The sequence below is a fragment of the Oncorhynchus mykiss genome, chromosome Y (assembly GCF_013265735.2).
Source record: "Oncorhynchus mykiss isolate Arlee chromosome Y, USDA_OmykA_1.1, whole genome shotgun sequence".
In the NCBI taxonomy this organism is placed as follows: Eukaryota; Metazoa; Chordata; class Actinopteri; order Salmoniformes; family Salmonidae; genus Oncorhynchus; species Oncorhynchus mykiss.
In genome coordinates this window covers 19,382,159-19,410,156 of record NC_048593.1, presented here as the reverse complement: position 1 = coordinate 19,410,156, position 27,998 = coordinate 19,382,159, and the positions used below count along the sequence as shown (strand labels likewise).

At 44.2% G+C, this 27,998-nt stretch overlaps 1 protein-coding gene across 5 annotated transcripts in view; it reads left to right on the top strand.

Annotated features, from left to right (window-relative positions):
• The first annotated feature begins 713 nt into the window (after positions 1 to 713).
• The window catches only part of LOC110509759 (ephrin-A5), a 51,651-nt gene continuing 24,366 nt past the window's right edge, over positions 714 to 27,998 (top strand). For all 5 annotated transcript variants that reach the window (XR_005040382.1, XR_005040383.1, XR_005040381.1 and 2 more), the window contains exon 1: positions 714 to 1,818. Coding sequence is in view for 2 of the 5 variants with exons in the window: in XM_021590845.2 (XP_021446520.1) it covers positions 1,694 to 1,818 (125 nt within the window). In the remaining 3 variants the exon portion in view is untranslated. The remainder of the gene's footprint in view (positions 1,819 to 27,998) is intronic.

Sequence of the window (27,998 nt, the reverse complement as noted above, 5' to 3'; positions counted from 1 at the left end):
AAGCGATTATCCTGTTCTCCACTGTGGGGCGCCAAGAAACATTGGAAGGTTACTGCGTTAAGCATGGTATGAGCAAAAACCGATACTGCGCATCAGTCTCTGTAGCCAAGCCTACAAGTCAGCAAACCCTGCAAGACAGGGTAGAACAGTAATCGATTGCCCTTGCCCGATGTTTGAATGTTGAATACATTGACAAAAAGTAGGATGTAATGCAGAGTGCCACATACATGTCACTTTATTCACATGTTTAACTGAACTGTTCATTCTACACACTGGTATATCGAAATGGAATTGAACACAGGAGCTAAATGTGTAGTAAATGAACTATTTGATCTCAATGGATGATAGAAAATACAGTAGCGGGCAATACGACTCAGTGGTTAGTTGCAGCATAAGTTTCCACAATGCTGTATAATGAAAAACATGGTTCATTTCAAAATACGTTATGTGTGCGTAAAGACAGCATCAACCTGGGTGAAAGGTGTAAACCTGTAACCGACCTGCGGAGCTGGTATCAGATCTTGATAATCTCGTTTAGGGTCCATGGCCCTCATGCCTAGTATGTCTACTTTGTGAAATAAATTATCTGTCGCTTGAGGAAGCACTGAAGCAGATACACCTCCTCAGGAGGAGGGATGTTGTTTTTGTAAGCGAAACGCCCATCATTCAAAATGCAAACCAATGAGACTGTGCGTGAGACTGAAACTGTACCCGCGCTGGCACAGTGGGGGATCATGCATGACCGAGCGAGCGCTGCTCTGACATGGGTTGATTTCTTCATGCTGAACTACACGACTTTCCACCGCTCCTGCTTATATTTGCCTCGTTTCAAGCGACACTTAGAAGTATTTGTGTCCATGCTAAGGATTTTATGAACTCGTTTTTTGCCACGGCACATTTGAACGACTCCGGTTCAAGGAAAGAGCTGCTCCTAGTTCTTCAGCGGTTCTTCAGCCGTGACAATACAGCGACAGCGCCGACGACACGGACACACATCCGCGCGAGTAAAGGAAGATTTGGCACTGTCTGTAGCCGGCTGGTTCTGTGGAGTTAATTATTATTCAAATGTTATAGAAACATTTCAGAGCATATTTATGCATGGACCACGCTCTTATTAACTTGAAAATCAACAATTCAACGCTGCGTAGGCCTATAGTTACAGAAACTATTGGTGCCCAAAGAAGAGTTGATCCGAGAGAATAATTATTCATTTGTGTAGGCTGTGGTAGACCGACTACAGGAGAAAACTATTATAAAGCTAAAATTCATGTTTATAATATCTGTGACATCCCACATCTTCTGCGGTCGAAGAGGATGCTCTTGTTGCTATGAATACACGACAAAAACAATGACTGAAATATTGTCTTTTAAACGGATCCTCAACTAATTAATAATCAAGACATTTACCCACCAATTGCAATAATTTTTATTCCACAAACTGGCATTGCTTTTTTTTTACTGAATGAAAAAACAACTTTTTTTTTTACAAATGTCAATTCAAGCCTCAGCACAATAACTGCCTCGTGAAATAATCCAATCAATGCGTTATACTCGAGCAGTCAACTAAGACATAAGGCAATTATAATTTAAAAGCCTTCAGATGTGAATCTAATTTCACTCTGTTCATTTGAAGAATTCTACCGCGCCAGACGCTGCATCGAGAGGGACCTTGACGTGTCCAAGTTCGGGAGCCATGCCGCAGATGGAAATGATCCTATGCGTTTCGCTGGTGTTATGGACGTGTGTCTACGGCCAAGAGCCGGCCTCCAAGGTGGTGTCCGACCGCTATGCGGTCTACTGGAACCGGACCAACCCCAGGTGAGTCTCGTGCGTAACGGCAATGTGTGTCAGGGATGGGCCACGGTCACAAACTTCATGCGGGATCAACTTAATTGATGACATTGGTTGGAGGTGGATGGCCCGTAGACCATATGATATTTGTTACAATGTGAATTTGAAATATTCTGCCCTACTATACTGACCATGATTCACTGGGTGTATTAGCCTAAATATACATTTTATTGATGCACATCGGCAATCATTTACAAAGACGAACGTGTATGTTGCGTGACATATATCTTATCTACCTCTCATCAATAAGTTTGTTATATCCTATACTGTAAATACACCAGAATGATTATTAATATTATCCTGGTTCTGCTGGATGCGTCCACAGATCTGTTGCCGCGAAAGGCTTTCATTTTAGGTAGGCTTATAATTTAACTAATGGAAAATGATGTGGCTTATCTCTCGAATGAGGGAAATCGGGTGTTAATTTGATCATGTAGAATATTCTATGTGTGAGTCGGATTCTTAACGCGTTCACTTTTACTGATTCGGCCGTAGGACAATTATTCTGTAGCAGCAGTAGCTATTGATATCTGTTAGAATTGGCTACGAATGTATCCAAGTGTCTGTTCAACACATCTAAAATGTTGCCTTGAATAAGATTCAATATTATCAGCCAGTTTTCTTTGGAAAAATGATAAGGCGTTTGCATATGACGCACAACAAAAACCCACAACACTTGTGCCTTCTTATAACATGTTAAAAGCCTTTCCTCATGGTTGTACAATAAAATACAATAAATATTCTGTTAGGTTTCCACCTGCCATTTGTGTTTTATTGTAATTGGTCAAAGTTGCCAATTAGTGTGGTCACAAGGGTAAAGCAATGGCTGTAATTACCCACTGTAATGGAATGGTCAGATGTGACTGCTATTTGACAGAGATGCTAATTGTGCAATACTATTCTCAGGTAGCCTACAGCTTTTAGTTGACTCCCCAGGTGACTAACTGTTATTCACACTGGATGGCCTGATTCTCAGAAAATAGTTTGTAGTATGAGTGTACCACTTCGTGTCATGCATAACATATCACCTTTGTACCTTATCAGGTTTTTCCTGACATTTACAGTTTCGGGATGACTCCTCAACATTTATGCTTAGGGAGAAGAAACTGGTCCGTTGGGGTGATTTTGCTTTGCACGGAATCAACAGATGATGCTGTACTTGTGTGTCTTTTTGTGGTAACCCTGAGGCAAAGTGTGTGCAATGAGCTAGTTAGGAGAAGAAAGAGAACGGGTGAGATATTAACGCAAATATGGTGGCATCAAAGGCAAGGCTCTCTGCCTCTCTACCTCTTTTCCTGGAACAGATAACATCTTTGATGCACTCCCATAGTGGCATCAGCTCATTCCAACAGCTCCTGCCAAAAAAAAATAAAAAAAATAAAAAGCTTTCCAGCTTCCCAAGTCCTGCTCCTCCAAAGCCATGCCCCCCGTCCCGGCTACCCTGCCACCCAACCACATGCTGGGGCAGACAATGAGGGGAACACAGAGGGGTATTTCAGCAGTGCCCAGGCCCAGTGTGGTGCATGCTCCTGTGAGAGACACACACATGCTGAGGTCACACACTCTGTGGTAATCAAGCAGGCCCTGGGTTAACCATCACATGGCGGCACAGAGGGGACTGTAGTCAGGGTTAAGCCCAGGGCAGAGCCTGCCTCTCCTCTGAGGCTCTGCGACGGCCATGAAACAGCACCCTGCCTGGGTTTTGTCTGAGGAGAATAGGGCTCCTCAAGTCAATAAATTACTAACTCTAAATTGACTCTCCTTTTCTCATTCAGGGGCCTAATCCAAACCCAACCCACTGTATAATGTAACCATGCACCATGCTAAGACTCAGGGGCCACTGGCCCTGCCGTTTAATATAACCATGCTCTGTGTTAGACCTTGGGCCCATGGCCCCTGCTGGGTAATGTAACTATACTCAGCCATCAGAGCCCGAAGCCTGCTGGGGTATAGTCACAACTTCCAGATTAGGCTTTTTTCTGACCACAGTAGAAAAACGGCACCCAACGCAGCAGCCCTGCAGTCCTGCAGTCCATACTCAGCCATTCATGAAATCCCCTACAGGGACTCTGAAATTGAAATGGGAAGTGACTCGTGAAAAATGTAAATGGTGAAGACATTTTCTATTGTTTAAAACTCATGTAGGTTGATGGTGTCATGTTTGTTGCGCGCTTAATAAACGTTGCTCCTATTTCCCTCCCAATATCTCTCAAGAAAAACCTCTCAACATTCTGACGCACTTTGTTGATACACTCCAACAGTGGGAATCAAAAGCAGTGGAACAGTAGTGTAACTATGATAAGGATTCAGTCATGCTCGGAGGTGCAAATGACTCAATCAGTGACAGTGAGGCGCTCAAGTCATTATAATCACCTTAATTAAAAAAAAAATGAAGTGCTTGTTGAGGAGACATAACATTTCTGAGCTACTGGATATAGGGTCGTTCCATTTGATTTCAATCCACTTTTGACCGCATCTCTTTTGATTTGAGTGAAACTTTCAGTGCTTGCCCATGGTGAAAGTGTTAAGAAAGTTACTTTTTTAAAATACAGATTCTCAAAGTTGACAGATTTTGCATACCCCACCATGCCACAAGACATCACTGGAAAAGATTGAAGGTTCAGTTTAATATCATTTAACAGTTTACAAACACGGTTGTCAAACAATGTAATAATTTATTGAATTAAATATAAATCAATAATTATTATTATTATTTTTTTTACATTTAACGTCAATGATCTAAAAACGTGTCAACTCCGATTATTTACATTTTCACATATGTTGTACCCTAAAACCTCATTTGCATAATCTGAAGTGCATGCATTGTGCCCGCCATCAGTTGAGACTCAGCATACTCTTGTCATTCCATTCATAGAAATATAATTAATTGAATGGACCAGTCCCTTCAGACCACTGATGGCGGGCACAACACAAATACCTCAGATGATGTAAAATAGGGTCTAAACTACATGTGCGAAAATGAAAAAAAATCGTTGTTGACCGCGTTTTCAGATAATTGACGTTAAAGGCTAAAAAAGTTACAAAAATATATAATCACAAAATTATGGAATAGTTTGACAACTGTTTTTGTGAGCATTTAAATGCTATCAAACTCAACCATTTATCTTTCCCAGTGATGAAGACATGGATGTCTCATGGTATGGTGGGGAATGCAAAATGGGTCAACATTGAGCACCTCTATCTCCTGAATGTTTTGGCATTCAGGTCCAAAAAGTCACTTGATGACCACTTCTACTATGGGCAAACGTGTATGGAAAGGTTTGTTCAAATCAAAAGAGGTGCAGTCAAAAAGGGATTGAAATCAAATGGAATAACCCTATATTATAATAAGTCCGAGTGTTTTGTTTGACTTGTTAGTGACACATTTTAAGAGAGCATCATTTTTAAGTGCCCGTCTTATAAGAATGTGCTATATGGGTAGTAATTAGCTAAAGAAATTGCTCGGCCACAAAATAAAATGTCTTGTAAAGATTGGAGGAGAAGGGCTATCTTTGGGTGGCTGTTGGTTAACATACATGCGTGAATGTTGTGTAAACACGGTGGAGGGGCTAGTCATGCATTTTCTTCAGTAATACTGTGTTAATACATGTGTAATTAAAAACACAATTTGTAAGTAAAGTTAACGATTAGATTATTGCCCATTGATGAGTTAGCATTAGAGAAATCCCCACCGGCCTGTATTTAGTGTGATAGTTGCTTAATTAAAACCGTCAGGCTCCATATGGGACCACATGCAACCATTGCTGTGGCAAGGTGTTTATTTGTTGCTAATAGGTGGAATCAGTGGAGAATCATTCCTGAGTCCCTAATCTTCCTGCTGTTTGTGTCTCCGATGCCATGGAAACTGATACTCTTCCTCATCAAAGAGGCTCATTGGGTGGGACTAACGACCTGACAGCTGGGGAGAGGGATTTCAGCATTCTACAAGAGCACTGTCACCCTAGGGACTGCAGTTTAAGCTTCGTTAATGCCCCTCAAATCTTTCTACAACAGATGTGACATATTTATCGAAGACAATCAAACTACTTTTTCGTCTGTCTTCCGGTTCCACTACTTTGGTATACTTTGATTTGGTTCTGCAGTCCTTGTGAGGACACCTAAGAAATGTGAAAATGACTCAGTGGCTTCTCTTTCCACCTCATAACATCCTTGCCCTTACAGACACAGATAGTTCTCCTCTCTACGAAATGACCTTGGCTGCTTGCTTTCTCTATTCTGGCAACATTTTTAATCTCCACTTAAGAAACAATACACCACTTTCCAGTTTGTGACAAGTTGATGTTGTGATAGTTTCCCAGTGGCATTGTGAGTTTGCTCCGTTTGCATTTTTCAGAGTGTTTACCTTTGTTTTCCCCCTCAGCCTTTTCCCGGCTCCCTGCTGCTGGGTTCCGCTTGGATACAAAACGGAAACAAAAAGCAGCCACGTCCAAATATTGACTGGGTCTCAGGACCGCAACCCTCTCCCAGCCCCAGCCCAGACCGCGTGAAAGGACACTATTGTTCCTATCGTACTCAGCGGCCCCATAGCCGTCTTCTAACTATGCATGCTCTTAAAGCGAGACAGGCATATAGGGAGAGTTGGAGGAGAGGGGAGTGGGAGAGAGAAAGGTGGTTGTGGCAGGCTCTTGTGAGGGCGAGTACGTAAGGAGGCGAAGGGGAAGGGGCACACAACGGGAGCGAGACACAGTCCACAGGGGTAAGAGAAGCTTCCGGAGATGGGACACAGGGTTACCCGGGGAAATAGTGGCCATGCCATGGGCATGAGGTCAAAACCTGTATTTCCACACCTGCCCTTACTTAGCCTGTGGATGGAACTGCATGTTGCAGCCATCTTCTCAGGGAACTCTTGGCGTCAGAGAGTGAGGTTATTTGTCCTGGCCCTCTCTGAAGGGGAAAATAGTCCTGTGGAGAAAGCAGTCTGTCCCACTGCTCTGTGACCCTGCACACAGAGAAAGGTGCCTTGGCCCTGTCAGTCTCTTCAAACTAACAAGGCTGCCACTGCTTGACTAACAGGGACTAAAAAGAGGAGGGTGTTTTAAGTGGGTGTCTTGTTGGTGAACATTTATTGTGTTAACTGTGTGTAAGTAGGGATTTCTCTGTTACCTTACAGGAATATTCAATATTCAGAGCACCACACAATTAATCCCTTTTTGGATAGAAAGTCTTTGCCATGCTCTTTCTGTTAAACTTTGTGCAGATCACATTCTCAGCAACTTCCGTAAACTTGTTTTCAGTCAATTTTCCGATCGGTGGTATAGCTCGGCAAGTCGGCATCCGCCATTTAATATGCGCGGGCCAGTCAGTGGATTAGAGCCAACCCTCCAGCCCCTAATCTCCAAGTCTCACTTCAGCGCTCCCAAGGTTCATTTTTCTGCTGTTTCTTAAGGTTTAAGTCTCGGCGGGGCTTTTTGTGTGCTGTTTAAATGTGAGTGGTGAAATGGCGTCCACTGTGTCTTTGTAGGCACCAGTGAGGGTATTAAGCAGAGAGGCTCTAAGGGGCTTAAGAGGTCAGCCTCCCTTTGTGTGGAGACACAAAACACTTCCTGTGGGACCCTTCACCCCGCTCTGTTCTTCCCCCAGAAAGCCAGGGCCTGCCTGACCATTCACATTAATCAGGTACAGCCCCTAATGACTGCAGTAAAGCCTCTGGAACTGCCGCTTGAAGGCCCTAAAGAGTCCCTAAAGCCTCCTGACAGACAGTGTAGTGGTGTGCGGGGGCTTCTGTATTGACGGCCTCTGTGCAGTAGAGTGGTGAGTGGCTATCCGAGCTTCCTTTTACAGTACGCTTTAGCAGAACAAGCCCACAATGAAAGAGGACTATGCACAGTAGGCCAAGGCCAAGGTAATGAAAATGGGCGCCACAAACAGAATCCGCCAGGAAAGTGTAGGGTCTGAACAGTTTCTCCTGCGGTGAGCTGCAGTAGCGTTGCCTTATCTACTGCACGCCTCCTATTGCAGAACGTTCTCCCCGAGGAAAGGAAATCAAGGACGCATTTTGCACTGCAGACTTTAAATGGATCAAGTAAATGGAGAGAACAAATTGTCTCAGTGCAAATCAGGGGAGAGATGGGGAGAGAGAGAGAGTCAGAACGAGAACCGGAAGGATCTCTTTTCCCTCTGTCGACCATAGCTGAGCTCTCTGCAGCTGGAGGGCTAGAGCAAGGGTGTCAAACTCATTTCGCCCAGGGCTGCGTTCGGTCTTCAATGTGTTATACTTCACCACGTCAAAAATATATGTCAAAAATAGTCCTCTATTTATCGTTTTTGGAACTTTTGATGCTCCCTGACTGTCGTTCATTCGGGTGATTATTAGCGAGCTGGCAATAACTGTATGGAACTGTATGTATGTAGGTTCATTATCACTTCTAATGGGCCTACATTTTCTACTACCTCGTGGGCTCGATCTGGCCCGCGGGCCGTATGTTTGACACCCCTGGCCTAAAGCCTGGTTATTTACAGAGGATTGGCTCGTCCTCTGTCTTTAGTAATTAGTCATGATTGCTGTTCGTAGTGCTCAGTCTGAGATAGCTCCAGAAGGGTGTGGTTGTGACAGTTTGGCTGTTTTAGTGTTGCTAACTGGAATTCCACCAGTGCTACTCTCTGGTCTATGGCACACAGACCTGGCATGCTTGTGGCTCCCACCAGGCACATTGGCACAGGGAGCTGTGTTTTACAGACCTTGGTATATACTATTCCAAATGAATCCAAATTGTCCGGAAAGTATGCACGATATAAAACAAATGTGATTACAGCCAAGCATCCGTGTAATGCTTCGGGAACTTTATTTGGGTCAATGTGGCTTTTGAAATGAAAGAAAAAGCAAATATCCCTCTCCAAGAGGCAAAGTTTCCTCATTTCATTGGTGACTAACTTTCAAGGTCTTGTTTTTTTGGTGGGGGATTAAGACATTTTGCTTCTACAGAATTTCTTCTGTGATTGCATCAGACTTACAGACAAACAGGGTAGATGAAGTGTGTAGTATTATTTTTTCACCCCATTGTATTTGCTGATTAGATCAGATTGAATTACTGATACACTCTGAAAACGAAATTGGCCTACATTTTTTAATGGTTGAATGTACTGTGCTCCTCCTCTCTAATTCATTTGGTTCAAGTGAAGTAAATATTACTTTTGTCTGATGAAATTTTGTTTTATCTGATGAAAGCTCATTATTTTTCATAGCATGTTAAGAAAAGTCTTATATATTGGGTTAGCTTAGTGTATGCAATGATCTTTGGCATAGTTGTGGCATTTCAGGCACCCGTGGACAGATTAGGTAAAGGGCATTGATAATGTAATTTCGGAGTAAATTAAAAAAAAAGTCACATTTAGATATCTGGGAAGAACAATGTTCTTTTCGTTAACTTGATGTGACTTTGCAGGACCTTTAGTGTGGCTTTCTGGCCCATGGAGACAGAGAGTATGTCCTCCTGTTGTCTTTGAGCATGCTTAGTGCTTTGGAACCCATGAAATATTAAAAAGCTGTTTGCGATCTCACAGTAGAGCCTGGACAGCAAACCTTCACACGCAACCAGCAGAAATCCAGGTCAGGACCACCATGACTTTAATGCAGGGGTCGACATTTTGTCTCACTCCATAATACATACATGTTTTCTCACTCACCCCATGTTTCTTTGATGTTAAGAGACTTCGATGAAATCATATGAGTTTATCATCACCCCAAGTTTAGCACTGTTGATTGAAATCTCAGACTGCTAGGATTTGTTCTGTCTTCATAGGTGTCTCTCTCTCCTCTTTGCCTGACTCCCAGCTGTGTCTTGTGACGGGGAGGGAAGCAGAGACCGCCATTTCCCTCCAAATTCGACTCCATTTTGTTTTCAAGAAATAAAGTCGGGTTGAGAATCCTGGGAGCCTTGCTGAACAGGCTCCGCCCCTTGTTTAATTAAACATGAAGATCCTTAGGAGACAACGAACAGCTTTAGATATGATTAACCAAAGTTGTTTTGATTGTGATTTTAATGCATTTCTCCAAAAGCATGTACAACGTTAGTTTAGACTGAAAACAATGGTAGAAGCAACATAGTCATGGCTTGGCTGTGTTTGTGTCATAGCCATGTTGCGTTTGTGCCCTAGCCTAGCTTAGCATAGCTGTATCTGTGCCTTGGTTGCCGGTACCCTAGCTGAGCCGGCGGCCTGGCACCCGTATCACTCCTCACGGCAACACCGTGGGAACAAGCAGGCAGATGCTCGCAGGGCCCGGGCTGATGATCTCCCTTTATGTCTTGGCTCCGCCAGGTCCCTCAGTTATTCTAGTGCATAATTGATGGCGGAGTTAGAATAGCAGAAGTAATGCGATGAGAGGGTGCAGCCAGGCGGAGCAAGGGATCGCGTGCGTGCGACTGCAAACATTGGAGGGGACGATGAGAGGACATCTGGAGTAACAGGTCCCCATCCTCTGGTGCGTGGAGCTCGACACAGAATGTCACCCTCCCAGCCAATCACAACTCAACATCTTCCCACCAATAAGACGTCTTCGCCGAAGCAGAATACTACGTTCCCCGTGAATCAGACAACCGACCGCAGTTAGCAGTCTGTAGTCTGCAGATGATGTGCTAAGTTTGTCATAGGTTTTATTAGCCTTTTCTCATATTAAATTCAACTGAAATAGAGAATGAGTAGCATTACACTTTTACATGACATTGATTATAATTGAAGTCATTTGGCATTTTACTGGTCATGTGAATGAGCCTGGATTGTGGTGTTTATGGGTACATTGCGTCACAAGGCATTGTCTTTGTTCCTTTATCATGCATTAGATGTAGCAGAGATTGGCTGTGCAGGATCTGGATCTCTAGTGCTGGATCTCTAGTGACAGGGTGTATATCACACCTAGACAAGTCACTACAAAAGAGACACTAATGTCCAAAAAACCCTCCGTTGTCTACTAAACAAAGAGGCCAGGTCACAGATAACCTGTCCTGTCCCACTTTGGAGCAGTCGACTACCTTTCTCAACAAAAAAATGCAATAAAAGCTGCAGGACTTCCCCTGAAACCCATTTGAAATACCTGTGTTCCTGGTTACGATGCTGCGATCAGAGCTTGAAACTCAGTATCATTCCCAATAGTATTATAGTACTATGGGACAGACAAGAGGGACCAGATGTACTGGATAGATGTGAGACAATTACAACTATATTAGATGTTTTTTTTTTAAGTTAAATAAAAAAAGAATGTAGAAATGTTTCAATGTAAGTCAGCCTAGCACTCAAATATATCAACGAAAATGCCTTAATTTTCAATGGATAAATTAACGTCTTTTACATTTTTTTAAAGAAAACCTTTAGTTGTTAGAAATAGATAGCAATTTATTTTCCATCGTTATGTCATTTGAATACGGCCAACAGTCATCTAATAAAGTGATGATATTTTAGTTGTACTAATTAAAACCTAACATCTATTTCATGGAATCCATCTATCAGACCAAGCAATGTACTGTATATTTATTACTATATGTTTGTAAGAATCAAGATTCTCAAAGGATTGTATATTATAGCAGCTTATTAGAGGAGAAAATATTTTTTAGATTTCAGTTATAAACTCTGAGCCATGCTATGATTTGGCCAGTTACAGTATTCCATAATAAGTCAATGGGCAGGTCTGTCTGGAGATAATAATATTACCGCTCTGCTGTAAAGTCTTCCTAAGCAGTGAGCACACTCAAGGAACAAGTAAAACATATTTATGAGCAGGACTTTATGATCTTAATGACCAAAGCCCAGGCCCTTTAAGTGCACTTCTGGGCAGAGATGTTTTAGGGCTAGACATGGAACCAGCCAGGTAGTGCTCATACAGAGAGGCACTACTAGTAATATTTACCAGAATGGATTGTTTTGATATGTTCATCCTCACATGGTGACGAAAACAGTTGTAAATTGTCACATATAATATGCTACTGCAATATCGGTGTTTTCACTCGCTAGGGCATTTGTTTGTAGCCTATGTTTAAGAGCAAAAATGAAATCAAGGCATTCACTAAAGTGAAGCAAAAAAAAAATATATATTGGACTGTGCTAGCTATATTTCAACAATTACATTACTCCAAAATTGAAGTACAATATTTTATAATAAGACAACGGATTTAGAAAGATATAAAGACAACTTTTAAGCAAATAAATAAAATATCGCCAACTATTTTTTAGATAGATGAGAATTATTATTTTTTTTAAACTAAAAAACGAAACATTTTCATAAGAGTCTTGTGGTGGGTATAGATCAAATCACATGTACAATGAACTTCTGACATCGATCAACAACTGGAAAATACAAAATAATTACATTTGAATTGTTTGAAATACAATCAAGTATTTTCATTTTGATCCTCGTGCTGAGTTAGTTATTTGATAAGTTAATAAGTTATGTAAAGGAGGCCCTAACCATATTTTGTGGAATGAGTAAATAACACAGTCAGGTGAATGGTGCTTTCTAGATATAATGGTTATTTATCTCTCAGTCTAAGAGAAAAGTGCAGTTTTATTTAGGAAGCTGGCATTTCAGTGCTTGGATGGACCTTTGATCCAACCATGGGTGTTTCGTGACGGCTTCCAAATCTGTCACTACTCCTCTGTTTCGCCTATTGGAGCATATCGAATGATTAAAGACGGGGGAAAAAGAGAATTGATTGAAAAAAAGCCTCTGGTCTGTTAGGTTCTGAAGTCTTGTGACTGCTACTTTGGGCAATGCAGAAGTTCTGTTAGTGAGGTCAGTCACACGATACACAGGGGGCCAAAGAAGTACACCGGCTAACACATCACACACGTTTAACAACCACCAACCAAGCTACCATAGTATGACGGAGGCAGGCTCATTGGAAATTTTGCCCAGCAACATGATAGGAAATATGGTGGGCTGAGCTAATATTGCTGGTTACAATTCTCCTTTTCTATTGGTTAAAAATTGACCATGTGCAACTGGATTTTGCCCCAATTGTTTCTGGAAAACATTGAAATAACTGATAATTCTGATAAAACTTTTAGGTAAACTCAAGGCTTCATTTAATAGATCTATATCATTGTGTTAATCATTTTGCCGTTCAGTTTCAGCTGGCGGTGTGGCTCACAGTGCTTGCCTGTGCTGGTCTAATGATCTCCTCCATTTGGTAGCTTTGTTCCTGTTATTTAAATCCCAGAGTATTTCGAATTACAAATCCTCTAGGCTAGTGTAAGGGATAGGAATTATGCAAATCGAAGCCCAAAGACAATGGAAGCGAGGTGTGATCAGTCAGAAACTCACCAATAAGAATTAAGCCAGAACCTGTGGCAACCAATGAGGCATAGAGCAGCTGCGTTTTCATTGGGAGATCAGCACTGATAACCAAAAGTGTGGCAGATACACCATGTGGAAATCGTATTCCATCTGTACCCATGCCTAAAGGGAGGCCATTAATGCACTGTTGGATTTATGCTGTGTGGCAGTGCTAGTTTATTTTGGGGCATATAGCCACTGAAAAGCACAGAGCAATCATTTTAAAACAGTATCCACAACATAGTGTCCATGCCACATAGTAACCACGCACGCACGCACACACACACACACACACACACACACACACACACACACACAGGCGCCTTCCTTTAGCCCAAGACATCTGAAGTAAATGTGAGAAGGTTATAACCACCCGTCTCTCTCTCTCTCTGTTCCTCACTTTCTTTCTCTCTTACCCCTTTTCTTGAGAATGATTTATCTGTATCCCTGTCTCTCCACATCTCTCTATCTGCTTTCCTTTTTCTGTCTCTCCCTCTCTAACCCCTCACCCTCCTCTCCCTCCCTCCCTGCCCTGGTGTCCAGACGTCTGTCACATATGCTGACTCCCAGTCCTGGGCTGATATCAGATATGAGGAGAGGGACTTCACAGCCTTTCACTCCTCTCCTTCCCCCACCCCTCAACCCTCCACCTCCGACCCAGCTGACTCCCCCATACTGGAACGGCTAAAGTTTACCTCTGATGTCATTTCCTCCCCTCTTGGCGTGACTCCACAGGACTGATACTATGCATCGTATCGTATGGATCTTTAGTAGGCGTTTTCCCAAGTTGTATACCATACTCTTTCCTCTGCGTCTGTTAATGGATGTGAATGTGTGATTGGATATGACTGCATATAGCAGATGCTTGTTTTTTTTATCAGTATCCGGGCTGTGTGTACAGCTTGATGTGCGGTACCACAGTAAGCAGCAGGGTGTGATGTTCACTGTTTGTGGGCCTCGTATTGTGCTCAGTACTCATGGCTGTTACAGATGCTCTTCAGATGATTGTGTGGCACTGCATGATTTTAATTTGAAACCACACTCTGGCCCAGACAGACACTCTCATCTAATCTGGTGTGGAAATGAGTCTGCAGGCTGTGTGGAGACAGAGGTCTTAAAACACACACACACACACACAACTGACAAGCACATCATGCCATGAATTACTTTATCCCCCTGTAAATAAGCGTTTTGACCAGAGTTTGTGATTAATGAACTTCGATAGCCGTGAATAAAGTGCAGTTTAAATGTTAACAGTGTCCTCATCTGTTTGTATTGCCCCACATGTAACACAATTCTCAGATCTGCAGTAGCCACATTATCTCCCCACATCCCTCACATCTTAGATGGAGAAATGCGCTTTAGTGTACCCCGACTCGCGGTCCCTCCCTACCAATGTCTTCCTGCAGCCTTTTGTTACGGTTCAGAATGGAGTTGACGCGTGTGAAAGCGAACGTGTTATCCCCAGCACCAAAGGTTCATTATCTGCTGCTGTTCTCACGGGGAGATAGAAAAATCACTTATTTGTGAAGAGGAGGAAAGAGCTTCCCTCTGACCTCATGGCTGTGGTGTAATGTCAGGGGGTTGAGGTTGGCTGCTGGGGTGTAGCCACACCCACTGGGCTGATGAACTGTGGAACCCTCCCTGAGCTTGTCTTTCCCACTAGGGGAGAATCTCTGTTGCATACTCCTCAAGTCCTCTCTCCTCACCTCCTTCTCAAAACCAATTGGATGAGACAGACAGAGGTCCCGCCCCTCTAACCTCCTCCAATGGGTTTTGAGAAGGAGGTGAGGAGAGAGGACGCGAGAAGTATGCAATTGAGATTCTCCCCAGGATTACAGACGATAGCCAGGGCCCCTGCTGGAGAGACTTGGCTATGGAAACTTAGAGAACTGACTATGTGCATGTGCTGCTTTTCACACTGTATCATTTATCATCCCTCTGCGAATTATGTGTCACAAACTGAGACTCTGAATACATCCCTTTCCTCTACAAACTGATCTCAGATTAACCCAGCTCATTATGAGAACTGCTCGTACCCCCTGTACAGCAGAGGACTGTACTGCAGCAGCATGGCTAGCCTTCCTTCCACAGCTCTCCAATTAGAGAGCTCACAAACAGATGACATAATGGCCCAGAAGAGCCTGCTGTCTTTCAGGTACAAATTGAAACAGTGTGTGTTTGCCAGCGAGCTCATCCCAGCCAGCGAACGCTAACACTCTCTCTCTGGCCACATTCCATCCTCCCGCCAAGCCCAGGGGCGTCACTCACATCCCAACGCACTGTGACGGTGTTTTAAGAGTAAATATGCAAACTGTGTGATATCCAATAGGCTATCAGATGTAATTATGACACCAGTCTGCTAAAGCATCACACCCCTGGGGCTGGTCAGAGCACTGAGCAGTAGTCCCCCCTTCCCCCATGACAGCTATGTCTCGTTAGCAAGAAATGTGAAAATAGCAGCACTTTACAGAACTAAACCTCCATGGGAAAAGCTGGTTCTTTGGGGAGAGAACTGTTAATGGATTAAGTGGCTGCTCCTTTTCCCAGTGAGGGGCTGTTTTCCCAGTGTAGGCCCTTACTGTTCATTCACATATGGCCCTCCGTACTGGGGACGCTAATAGGCATGGCTAGCGTAGCCACTCAGCTTTTGACCCAGTTCCCTGGCCCTAACTTCCAGCTTTCCCCCTCGCTCTATTCATCTCCGCGGCCCGGCATTCTTGTAAAAAAAAGAAAAGTGTGTTCACTTTGGCGGCCGATGAAAGGAACCTGGGAACACGGGACTTAAATCACTTAATGAGGGGAGACAAGCAGTGCTTTTGTCCAAGTTGTACTTGAGCTGCGTCCAGCCAAAGGCCTCTAACGGGGTCTGACACCTTTTCTCAGTGGCACGGCCTGTATGTTTCAGCACATCACCAAGGGGCTACAATCCCCACTCCAATGTATGTACGTTTACACTGTAAAACATCACAGCATTTATTTGGATTTCTAAGTCATATCTGTTTATTTAGCTGGGACATTCCTTCGTTTTAGGAGCGGCAGCAGGAGTGCATTTCTCGGCAGGAAGGAACCCACAGGAAGTCTGAACCACTGTGAGGGCAGGGCAGGGTCGCTCCCTGTGGGCTTGTGGCCTAGCTGGGGAGTATGAATGATTGGGATCGGAGGCCAGAAAGGCACGTAGCAGAGCCACAACCGCTCCACCCCAGCCCCGTGTGACTTCCAGCCAGTCCCAACTGTTTCACACACGGAAGGAAAACCACTCTCACTCTCCTTTTTCCTTACTTTCTCCTTTTATCACTACTGTCCTGCCCTATCTTCCTCTCACCCTCATTCCGTAGATTCTCCATCCTCGCCTCTCTCTCTCTCTCTCTCTCTCTCTCTCTCTCTCTCTCTCTCTCTCTCTCTCTCTCTCTCTCGTTCAGTCCTGCTTTCTCGCTCTCTCTCTCTCTCTCTCTCTCTCTCTCTCTCTCTCTCTCTCTCTCTCTCTCTCTCTCATCCAGTCCTGCTTTCTCTCTCTCTTAATCCTCCTTATTCCTCCTTTCATCTTTCTAGTTCAATATTTCACTCCTTCTCTCCATCTCAACCCAATCCCCATCACTCACTCCTTTCTTCTCTCTGAAATCCCGTCATCCTGCTCTGTTAGTTTGTCCACCTCAGAACTAGGACCGATGCTCACAGATGACATTTGTGCAGAGCTCCAGTAACACACGCACACAGGCAGATGAGGTGTAAATATCTTCAGCGGGGGGTGTGTAATTGGAAAGGTTCACTTTAATTATGGAATGTCATTCAAGTTTTTAGCTGCTTGCCAAATCTGAGCCCAACGTGTAAATTAGTTTCCTGATGAGCAAGGGATTTTAAAAGGCCAGTTCTTGCACTGGGGGATGGAAGAGCCGGAATGGCATTACACAAACCATTAACATATCAGCTGTAAACAGTTGTCACTGAAAAGCTGCTGTGTGTGTTTGTTGGTGTGTGTCTGCGTGTGTGTGTGGGTCCTCAACATAAGCTCATCCTAGTCATGGTGCTCAGTAAATGCCACATGATGCTGTTTTTACTAGCCCAGTTTCTTTTGCTTCCCTTTGAAATAACACAAACAGCCACCCATTGACAACCAAAACAGGTCAAAAACCCTATCAGGATGCAGAACACCTCCTTAGGCAAATATGGATTTGTCTTTGTGCAAATGTATAAAGAATGAACAGTGTGTAGTTTGCTTTGCGACCCTGCTTTGTATGGGTTTGAATGGCCTGCGACATGGCCCAGTAAACCCTGAGAAACCCGCAACATGAAAGGCTTCGTCTTTACACCAAGGAAATTATCGTGACACCTAATCACAAAAAGAGAGAGGGAAAAAAATCCCACAGGAGCCGACAGCAATCTCCCCGGGTTATCTTGAGGGAGCGTGACCTTTGTGACATTGATAGGATTTCACACACACACACACACACACACACACACACACACACACACACACACACACACACGGACACACAGACACACAGACACACAGACACACACACACTTTCATTAGCCCTCTGTGGTGTGTATCTCTTGTGCTTGGCTTTGTAGAGGTGGGGGAGATGGATGCCTTTTCTCAGCTTTCTCTCTCTGTTGTCCTCAGTCTTCCTTAATGGTCCTTTAAGAGAGTGAAACTGATGGAAAACTGACCTTAGATCAGTAGCTAACATAAAACCATCTCCTTGAGCCAAACTTCTCTTTATTATCACCCAGTATTCTATACACCCAATAAAAAACGTATAAAATGTGTTTTGCGTTTACCTTGAAATATTTGCAGACTGGTCAAATTCAGCGAAGCAGCCATTTGAAAAGAGGCATGCCTGTCGGCAGTTGGCTGGATTGGGACCAGTGAAACCAGTCTCCACTCTCTCGCTCTGTGTCTCTTTCTCTCCCCCAGTCAGTCTCTCCATTCCTATTGACAGGCCTTTCTCATGTCAGGCCAAACATGTGCTTTTCCTTAATGCTGGCGCACTGATAACCCAGGGTACCTAGTGCTGGAGGCTCACAGACAGCTATTTTCCATGAGCAGTAAATAAAATAAACAGTTGGCTATTTTTTTTTGGGGGGGGGGGGGGGGTGTAAGGCCAGATGGATGAGGTGTTTTAAATCAGCGGAGCTCCGAGGCTGAGCAGGGCCCCTCTGAATGTTTTCTGCACCCCTAGTGGACTGACGTTACCTCAGGAGGGAGATGAGAAGAGGAGAGGAGAGGAGAGGAGAGGAGGATAGGAACTCACCCCATATTTCTATCTACGCGTATATGTCTCTTTCTTTCTTGTTCCCAAGATCTTTTCATCTCGATTTTGTCTGCGGAAACAAACACATTCATTATTAGCTGCCCGAATCATCCACAGTGGAAAGAGTCTGAGCTTTCCAAATCCAGACCCCATCCTTTATCAACGTGTCTCTCCATCCAAGCTGTTCACTGTGTGAGTTTCTGATCTAAGATGATCTAAGTCTGATGTGTAATCCCAGCCACCTGGGTGTGTGATGGAACAGTATGAGCTTATCACAACCATCAGCCTCGTCTGGTTAACAGATACAGAAATACAGCTGGGAGGGTGTCACTCAACACACACAGTCTTGTATACACAGATGAGCATGAGTATCTCTGTGTGTGTGTGTATATGTGTGCGTGTGTGTGTTAGTGAGTGTATGTTTGCCATACTAGTAGAGCATCATTTGGAAATGTTTGCCAGAGTGTATCAGTGTCAGATTTGTAGGTCAGCAGTGACGTCATCAGGCCGTGATCTGCTGACCACTCCCCTTTGGCAGTGGGCCAGGTCCTGAACGTCATTCACGTCATTGGACATGGACAACAAAGGCCTCTCTGGCCCTTCTCTTTGAGAGAATGTCACTCGCCGAACAAAACCAGCAACGCTTGTTCATAACACGCCTGTCAACCCCCAAACAAAACCCAGCATCAGCCTTTCACACTGTGACAGTCATCTCCTCAAACAAGTCCAGCCACCTCTCTCTTCCCCCCTCTCTATGTAGTGTAGTATTTAGGGGGCAGAGTACCACTCACATTAGATCAAAGGGGGTATCAGATACATGGCAGCGGTCCCGACCCTGATACCAGCGTCTCCTGTGTAGTGTACGAGGTGGCTATGAAAAGCCCATTGTGCCCCTGCAAGCATGGTGTGGAGATAATTAGTGTGTACACCACCATGTCGGTCCTGGTGTGATCTCCCTGCTGGTCTCTTTGCGCCCGGCCTTTTGTGAGTCGTGCGAGAACTGGGAAGAGTTGGGGGCTCTGTGTAGTTGTGCTATCAGAGACCGAGATTCCTGTCTGTCTCGTCTTCTTCTCACGGCCAGATCAGCGTCTCACAGCCCTCCTGATTTACAGTCTGGTGGGCCGGTGGCTCCAGGATCGGGTGGCACTGCCCCTGTGTGTGCCAGGGAATCCTTAGGTGTTAGATTCACTAATGTTGTTGCTTTATGCCCTTAAGAACTGGCCTGGTGCCAGGTTTATTGTTGAATCTCAGAATGAAGGAGGTTGGGGTGTCACGTTCTGACCTTAGTTCCTTTGTTTTGTCTTTGTTTTAGTATGGTCAGGGCGTGAGTTGTGGTGGGCAGTCTATGTTATTATTTCTATAATTTGGGATTTCTGTGTTTGGCCTGGTATGGTTCTCAATCAGAGGCAGCTGTCAATCCTTGTCCCTGATTGAGAACCATACTTAGGTAACCTGGTTTCACCTTTGAGTTGTGGGTGATTATTTTCTGTTTTGTGTCTGCAGCAGCCAGAACTGTTTCATTTCGTTCTCTTTGTTGTTTTATTCTTCAGTGTTCTGAGTTATAATAAATATAATGAACACTTACCACGCCGCGCATTGGTCCTCCAATCCTTCCTACTACTCCTCCTCGTCAGAGGTACTGTAAAACCATATATACAGAGTCTTCAGAAAGTTTTCACACCCTTTGACTTTTTCCACATTTTGTTGTGTTACAGGCTGATTAAAAATGGATTAAATGTAGATGTTTTGTCACTGGCCTACACACAATACTCCATAATGTTGAAGTGGAATTATGTTTCTATATTTTTAACAAATGAATTCAAATGAAAAGCTGAAATGTCTTGAGTCAATAAGTATTCAACCTCTTTGTTATGGAAAGCCTAAATAAGTTCAGGAGTAAAAATGTGCAAAACAAGTCACATAATAAGTTGCATGGACTCACTCTGTGTGCAATAATAGTGTTTAACATGATTTCTGAATGACTACCTAATCTCTGTACCCCATACATACAATTATCTGTAAGGTCCCTCAGTCAAGCAGTGAATTTCAAACACAGATTCAACCATAAAGACCAGAGAGGTTTTCCAATGCCTCGCATAGATTGGTAAGCAGACATTGATCATTCCTTTGAACATGGTGAAGTTATTAATAAAACCTTGGATGGTGTATCAATACACCCAATCAAAGATACAGGCGTCATTCCTAACTCAGTTGCTGGAGAGGAAGGGAACCGTTCAAGGATTTCACCTTGAGGCCAATGGTGACTTTAAAACAGTTACAGAGTTTAATGGCTGTGATAGGAGAAAACTGAGGATGGATCAACAACATTGTAGTTACTCCACAATACTAACCTAACTGACAGAGTGAAAAGAAGTAAGCCTGTACAGAATACAAATATTCCAAAACATGCATCCTGTTTGCAACAAGGGACAAAAGTAATACTGCAAAGAATGTGGCAGAGCAATTCACTTTTTTTCCTGAACACACAGTGTTATGTTTGAGGCAAATCCAATACAACACATTACTGAGTATCACTCTCCATATTTTCATAGCATAGTGGTGGCTGCGTCATGTTATGGGTGTGCTTGTAATCGTTAAAGACTGGGGAGTTTTTCAGGATAAAAAAATAACGAAATAGAGCTAAGCACATGCAAAATCCTAGAGTAAAACCTGGTTCAGTCTGCTCTCCACCATACACTGGGAGATGAATTCACCTTCAACAGGACAATAAAAACACAAGGCCAAATCTACACTGGAGTTGCTTACCAAGAAGACAGAGAATGTTCCTGAGTGGCCGAGTTACAGTTTGGATTAAATATACTTTGAAGTCTATGGTTGTCTAGCAATGATCAACAACCAATTTGACAGAGCTTTAATTCTTTTGAAAATAATAATAGGAAAATGTTACACAATCCAAAGGTACTCAAGGCCTTAGTTAGTACAAGCCCAGACCAGGGTCCCATTCCTGCAGTCAAATGACCAAATCCCCCTCTAGTGGCCTCATGGGTGGAACGTTATTAATAGTTTTCATAATTCCATAAACGATAAACATCTTTTTATTTTAAACACTGAAAAATCTGGTGTTTCTATGTTTAACGGTTTTGTTATATTTCAGTCTTCTGTGATGTATATAAAGTGTAATATTGGGATGTAAACTCAAAATGTAATACAGTTTAACTCTATATCTGACATGGTACAGGCGTCTTCTTTTTTTAAAGCCCATAACCATGTGTGTGAGGTGTATACTTTGGTTTCAAAGTAGATTTGTTTAAGACCACCAAGAAACACTCTGTGTGACCCTGATTTAGCCCACTGCAGTAAAAGGTTAACAGATCAACTTTGACAGATACCGTGCTTTGTTCCTTCAGAATTGTGTTTACCTCAGTTTGGGCTGGATAACACCAGATTGTCTCCTCATGTAATGAGCTGATTTGAAATGCCTTTCCCGTTTCAAGACACAATTTATTTTATTGTGGTCTTGGACAAAACAATATGAGGTGTCTTATCATTGCTTTGATGCCTGGTATGGCTGCGTAGACAGTGTGTGTGAAGGTGTGTGTATTCCCTTTATCAGCACACAGAGATGAGAGGGCCTGACCTTATCATAGGGAGTAACTTTGCCTCCTACACACACACACACACACACACACACACACACACACACACACACACACACACACACACACACACACACACACACACACACACAAGCTGGGCGGCTCATGTGCCTCTTTTGTTACCTTAGATCAGAGGCAACACTCCCAAACAGCTCAATACATCATAGGGTGACGCTCTTTGAGAACACACGATACCTGGCAGTGTGTGGGAAGCCAGCCAGACAGCTGATATTGATAACAGCTGGGCTTCAATACACTGTGGCCAGAGCAGTGGCTTGATTGGTCCCGGCATTGACCTGTGGGTTCTAAGATAGTTCTGGTGGTGGGTCATGTTGTGAGGCAGTTAGACCACTGAATATTAGACTTCTGTCTTTGGTATTCTAGTGCTCTGACCGAGAGTTCTAGGGCACTGAGTTTTTCTCATTCAGTTCCTGTGGTCAGGAAAAACTTAGGACCATATTCTTGGTCAGGGCACTGGCTTATCAAACAGAGGTGTGTGCTATTCTGTGCATGTACGTTCCCCACCAGTCTCTAACATGTGAGGGCATGTTTTAACATGTGACCCGTTTAGCAACATTTTCTCCACTGTCAAACTTAACTACCTTAAATGAATGAGACAGTCCACAGCAGTCCACTGTCTTCAATCGACACCGAGAACAATGGCCCATGTGAGTCATTGACCACTCTACTCTACTAATCACATTTTGTCACCAGAAGTCCTTGGAATGCCTCACAGTGTGTGACATCATGTCATTGCTAGCACATTCCTCGGTGTCACCTCAGTTTAATCACCCTGAGATTTACTGTGGCCTGACCTTCTGGGGTTATTATGGGATGTGTGGAATCGATTGTTCAGAGTGCTGTGGGGTCAGGGTCTGGGTTAGGGCTACTGGTCATTTAGGGCTACTGCTATGTGCATATTCTCCATTTAGCTAATGGACCTCCTGCCATAACTCAACACTCAAACAGTCAGAGAAGAGTTATAGCTCCCATTGTCTTCATGTATTTTTAAGTGGTGCTATTCCGGTCCTTAAGAGCTGCAGTGTATGCAGGCTTTTGTTTTATCCCAGCACTAAATCACCTGATTCAGCTAATTGTGATTAGACATGGTCTTCAATCTTGAAAACAATTAGTGTTACTATAAATCTGGGCTGGTGTAAAAGCGTGCACACAGTGTGGCCCTTCACAACTGAAATTGCATTTCTTTTTAGCATGTATGTGACTCTTCTATCATTTTGCCCATCTAATACAGACCAACTGTACATCGCCAGTTTCACAGGTTTAGGCCTCCATGGCTAAGTACAGTAGGCTATGCATAAGGCTAACATCTGTGATGCATTCCGCTCCCATTCACACATGTGGAGGATCCTGTTGTTAGTACAGCAGCAGCTCCATAGCCGATAGCTGACCCTTAACGGTATGGATTAGCAACGCCACGCTGGCTCATACATGAATACGATGTGTTGAGAGGAGCTAACAGGCTGGGCACTGGTGTGTGTGTGTGTGGCAGGTGTGGTGTGAAGCCTCCTGACACACACTCCCATTCTCACACATGGTTTATATACTCTGAAATACACACGCACGCAGGCATACACGTACACACTGCACACACACACACATGCGCACGTGGACCCACACACACACGCAAACACATGATGGTTTCGATCTGACAGATGGTTGGTTATGGATGGGCCGGGGTCCGTGTGCCGGCAAGCGGCCCAGTTATTAGAGGAATGGACAAAGGATAGGGAGAGAGAGAGAAATATAGAGATACAGAGAAAGAGAGAGAGAGAGAGAGAGACAGTGAAGGAAAAGTAGCCCTCTCGGGAGCCATTCGTCACTACAGGGCCTGTTTATTCCATTGGAACGGAATCCTTAAGGAGAAATACGGCCAAGCCTGTACAATAGCATACAGTCCTGCTGCTTTCTAAGCTATGAGAGATAGTATCTTTAGGATTGCTTTGAGTACACCTGTGTGTGTGTATGGGAGTAAGTGTCCATGTATGCGGGGAAGGGCCCATCTGTGTGTGTCCACATGTGAATGTGTGAGTGCGTGAGTGTTTGCAAACTGCAAGTGTGTGTGTGGGTGTGCGGGAAGTGTGTGTCGGGCTAGTCCGTCCCTTCTATCTCTGGGCCATTGTTTAGGAAGTGAATCCCCGGCAGACAGGGCAGAGACAGACGATGTGGCTGTGTGTCAATACTTACACTTCACTGTTTGGATAACGGATTACGAGGGATGAGAGGCAGAGATCGACTGAAATGGAATGAGAGCAGAGAGAGGGGGAGAGAGAGAGAGAGAGAGGGAAGGGAGTGTTCACTGCTCACGCACACGTAAACCACTATAGAGGCTCGCTCCCTCTTTTTCTCCCTCCGCTCTCTCTGTTAATAGTTGGTTTTCCAAGCTGAGGGTTATGATAGCATTTGTTCTTCTTAAAACAGCTGCCCTCTGTCTCGGGCACATGAAGAGGTGGAGGCAGGGCTGTGTGTAGGGAGAGTGGGGGGTGAGGGCTCTGGCCTGGCTCTTAACCAGGCCTCTAATCCACCCGGGTATTCCCGCTCAGGGGAAGGTGTCCATTTGGAGAAGGGGGCTGTCAACATATAGAGATCTTCCATCCACCCCTGATCCCTCTCTCCCAGTAAGCCCTGTCGCTCTCTCCTATCCCTCTATTCCAAGCCTCCACAGACCACATTCCCACATTCCTCAGATAAAGCGGTTGGGAGCTGCTCTTCCTCAGGGCTCGGGGCTGATGGAACTGGGCTAAGGGCTGGGGAAGCGTGTGAGTTGAGGTGCGTTCCTAAAGCCCCCACTAAAGCTAAGATAAGGCATATTTCCCTTCCTCATGAGTGCCAGACAACATTTGTTTCTGATCTGTTCTCTAGACTTGGCCTTGACAGCTCAGGGTATGCTACCGGAACCACTAAGAGACAGAGAAGAGAGAGGAAAGAGAGAGAGAGAATACTTTATTTTGTGGGATATAATGACATGGGTGACAGAATGGCTGGAACATATGGAATAGCATAGCTCACTTTAATATACAATGAACAAAAATGTAAACGCAACATGTAAAGTGTTGGTCCCATGTTTCATGAGCTGATATAAAGTGACCCAGAAATGTTCCCTACGTACAAAAAGCTTATCTCTCAAAAATGTTGGCCACAAATTTGTTTACATCCCTGTTAGTGAGAATTTATCCTTTGCCAAGATAGTTCATCCACCTGAAAAGTGTGGCATATCAAGAAACTGATTAAACAGCATGATCATTACACAGGTGCACCTTGTGCTGGGGACAATTAAAGACCACTCACACAACACAATGCTAAAGATGTCTCAAGTTTTGAAGTAGCGTGCAATTGATTTGCATACTGCAAGAATGTTTAACAGAGCTGTTGCCAGAGAATATAATGTTCATTTCTCTATCATAAGCCGCCTCCAATGTTGCTTTGGATATTATTATTATTTTTTAAATTTTACCCCTTTTTCTCCCCAATTTCATGGTATCCAATTGTTTTAGTAGCTACTATCTTGTCTCATCGCTACAACTCCCATACGGGCTCGGGAGAGACGAAGGTTGAAAGTCATGCGTCCTCCGATACACAACCCAACCAAGCCGCACTGCTTCTTAACACAGCGCGCATCCAACCCGGAAGCCAGCCACACCAATGTGTCGGAGGAAACACCATGCACCTGGCAACCTTGGTTAGCGCGCACTGCGCCCGGCCCGCCACAGGAGTCGCTGGTGCGCGATGAGACAAGGTCATCCCTACCGGCCAAGCCCTCCCTAACCCGGACGACGCTAGGCCAATTGTGCGTCGCCCCACGGACCTCCCAGGTCGCGGTCGGTTACGACAGAGCCTGGGCGCGAGCCCAGAGTCTCTGATGGCACAGCTGGCGCTGCAGTACAGCACACTTAACCACTGCATCACCCCGGAGGCCCTGCTTTGGAGAATTCTGCAGTACGTCCAACCAGCCTCACAACCACAGACTATGTGTAACCATGTCCTCACCAGGATCTTGACCTGACTGCAGTTCTGCATTGAGGTCCATTGTCGTGCCATTCATCCACCGCCATCGCCCCATGTCGCAAGGATCTGTACACAATTCCCGGAAGCTGAAAATGTCCCAGTTCTTCCAAGGCCTGCATTACTCACCAGTCATGTCACCAGACATGTCACCCATTGAGCATGTGTGGGATGCTCTGGATCGACGTGTATGACAGCGTGTACCCGCCAATATCCAGCAACTTCGCACAGCCATTGAAGAGAAGTGGGACAACATTCCACAGGCCACAATAAACAGCCTCATCAACTCAATTCAAAGGAGATGTGTTGCACTGCACGAGGCAAGTGGTGGTCACACCAGATACTGAATGGTTTCCACGCCCTTACTTTTTTTAAAGGTATCTGTGACCAACAGATGCATATCTGTATTCACAGTCATGTGAAGTCCATAGATTAGGGCCTATTTGAATTAGGGCCCAATATAAAATATTGCAATTGACTGATTTCCTTATATGAACTGTATCTGTAACTAAAATCTTTGAAATTGTTGCGTTTATATTTTTTTGTTCAGTGTATCTACTGCTGTACATATCATTCTTAGTATATCTTTTTGGTGTATATATGCAAAGATTGCATTTGGATTGAGTTTGAGTTTATTTGTATTTTTTTTACAGCACATGAATCGATGTTTCAGTGAAAGTGCCAGATTTAGCCTGTTGGCACATTTTCAACCACAGTCCCTGGGCAGGTTTTTACTGATACAGTGTTATTTGAGTTGTTAATTGGATTTGTTCGGACATTTCTTGAATTTAGGTTTTGATTATTTGTGAACTAGTAATAGAACGTTTTTTGCTCGGCCGCTTTATAACGTTAAACTGTGTGACCAATAGACTTGGTTTTGATTAGGACGCCGTCAACTCCATTGCTCTCACTCGTTTATCCATCTCTCCATTCCTTTAAACCTTTATTCCTCTGTCCTCTGACCACACCATGTGTGCCCTTAACAGTGTCCATCTGCAGTGTCATGGCAACCTGAGCCCAAACAGTGACGCCCTGTGTGTTTCAGAAACCACTTGAGGGCGTTTAAGATCTCATTGAATGTAATATCATCCCCGAGTATACTGTAAACTGTCAACACCATCCACTCACCATAGTTATCTCACCCCAGTTATCTCACCACAGCCCGACACCTCCCCATAATGTAGCCCCGGCACCGCGGGCGGGAGCCCACGAGTTTGTTTGGGAAATATTCACACCTGGATCTGTTACAGTGAAGCTTTGTTCTTTCTCTTTCCTCTGTCTTCCATCCCTGGGGGGGGACCTGGGCAGAGTATCCACAGCCTCCTGGTCTAATCTACTCTGTGTTATGACAACACACACATATCTAATCCTCATTCCTACGGTAACACTGACCAGCAACCCCGTCCTGACTTTGGTAAACTGTCAGTCAGTTACAGTATAGTCATGGTGTCTCTGGTCTCTGCTTGGGTTTACAGTTACTCTTGGATTGCAGTGGCTGTGGGTGTGGCAGTGCGCGTGTACGTACCTTTCGGGCATGCGTGTGTATGTGGATGTGGCAGCGTTTTACCAGTGTGTTAATGAGATGTGGTGCCAGCCTAACGGTGTCTCTGCTTTTCATCTCCGGTGTCAGATCCTGCAGGAGAGAGAGAGAGAGAGAAATAGGAGAGGGAGATGATGGCGGTGGGGGGGGGGGCTTTCGTGAACTAACACTTGCTCGTTACTTTTTCCCAGCTAGCTCTGACTTTGCTGACAGCTACTGTACTTTATTGAGGAAAAATGTACTCACTATGACTGTGATATGTGGTTGTCCCACAAGGTGAATGCTCTAGCTGCAAGACGCTCGGGATAAGAGTGTCTGCTAAATGTAAACAGACAGCTGCATGTTTACTCCAAACAAGGCTCTCATTTACAGGGACATCCATCCCCTTCATAAAGAGGAATCTGGGAGGAAACACCACTCAATGTCTAAAT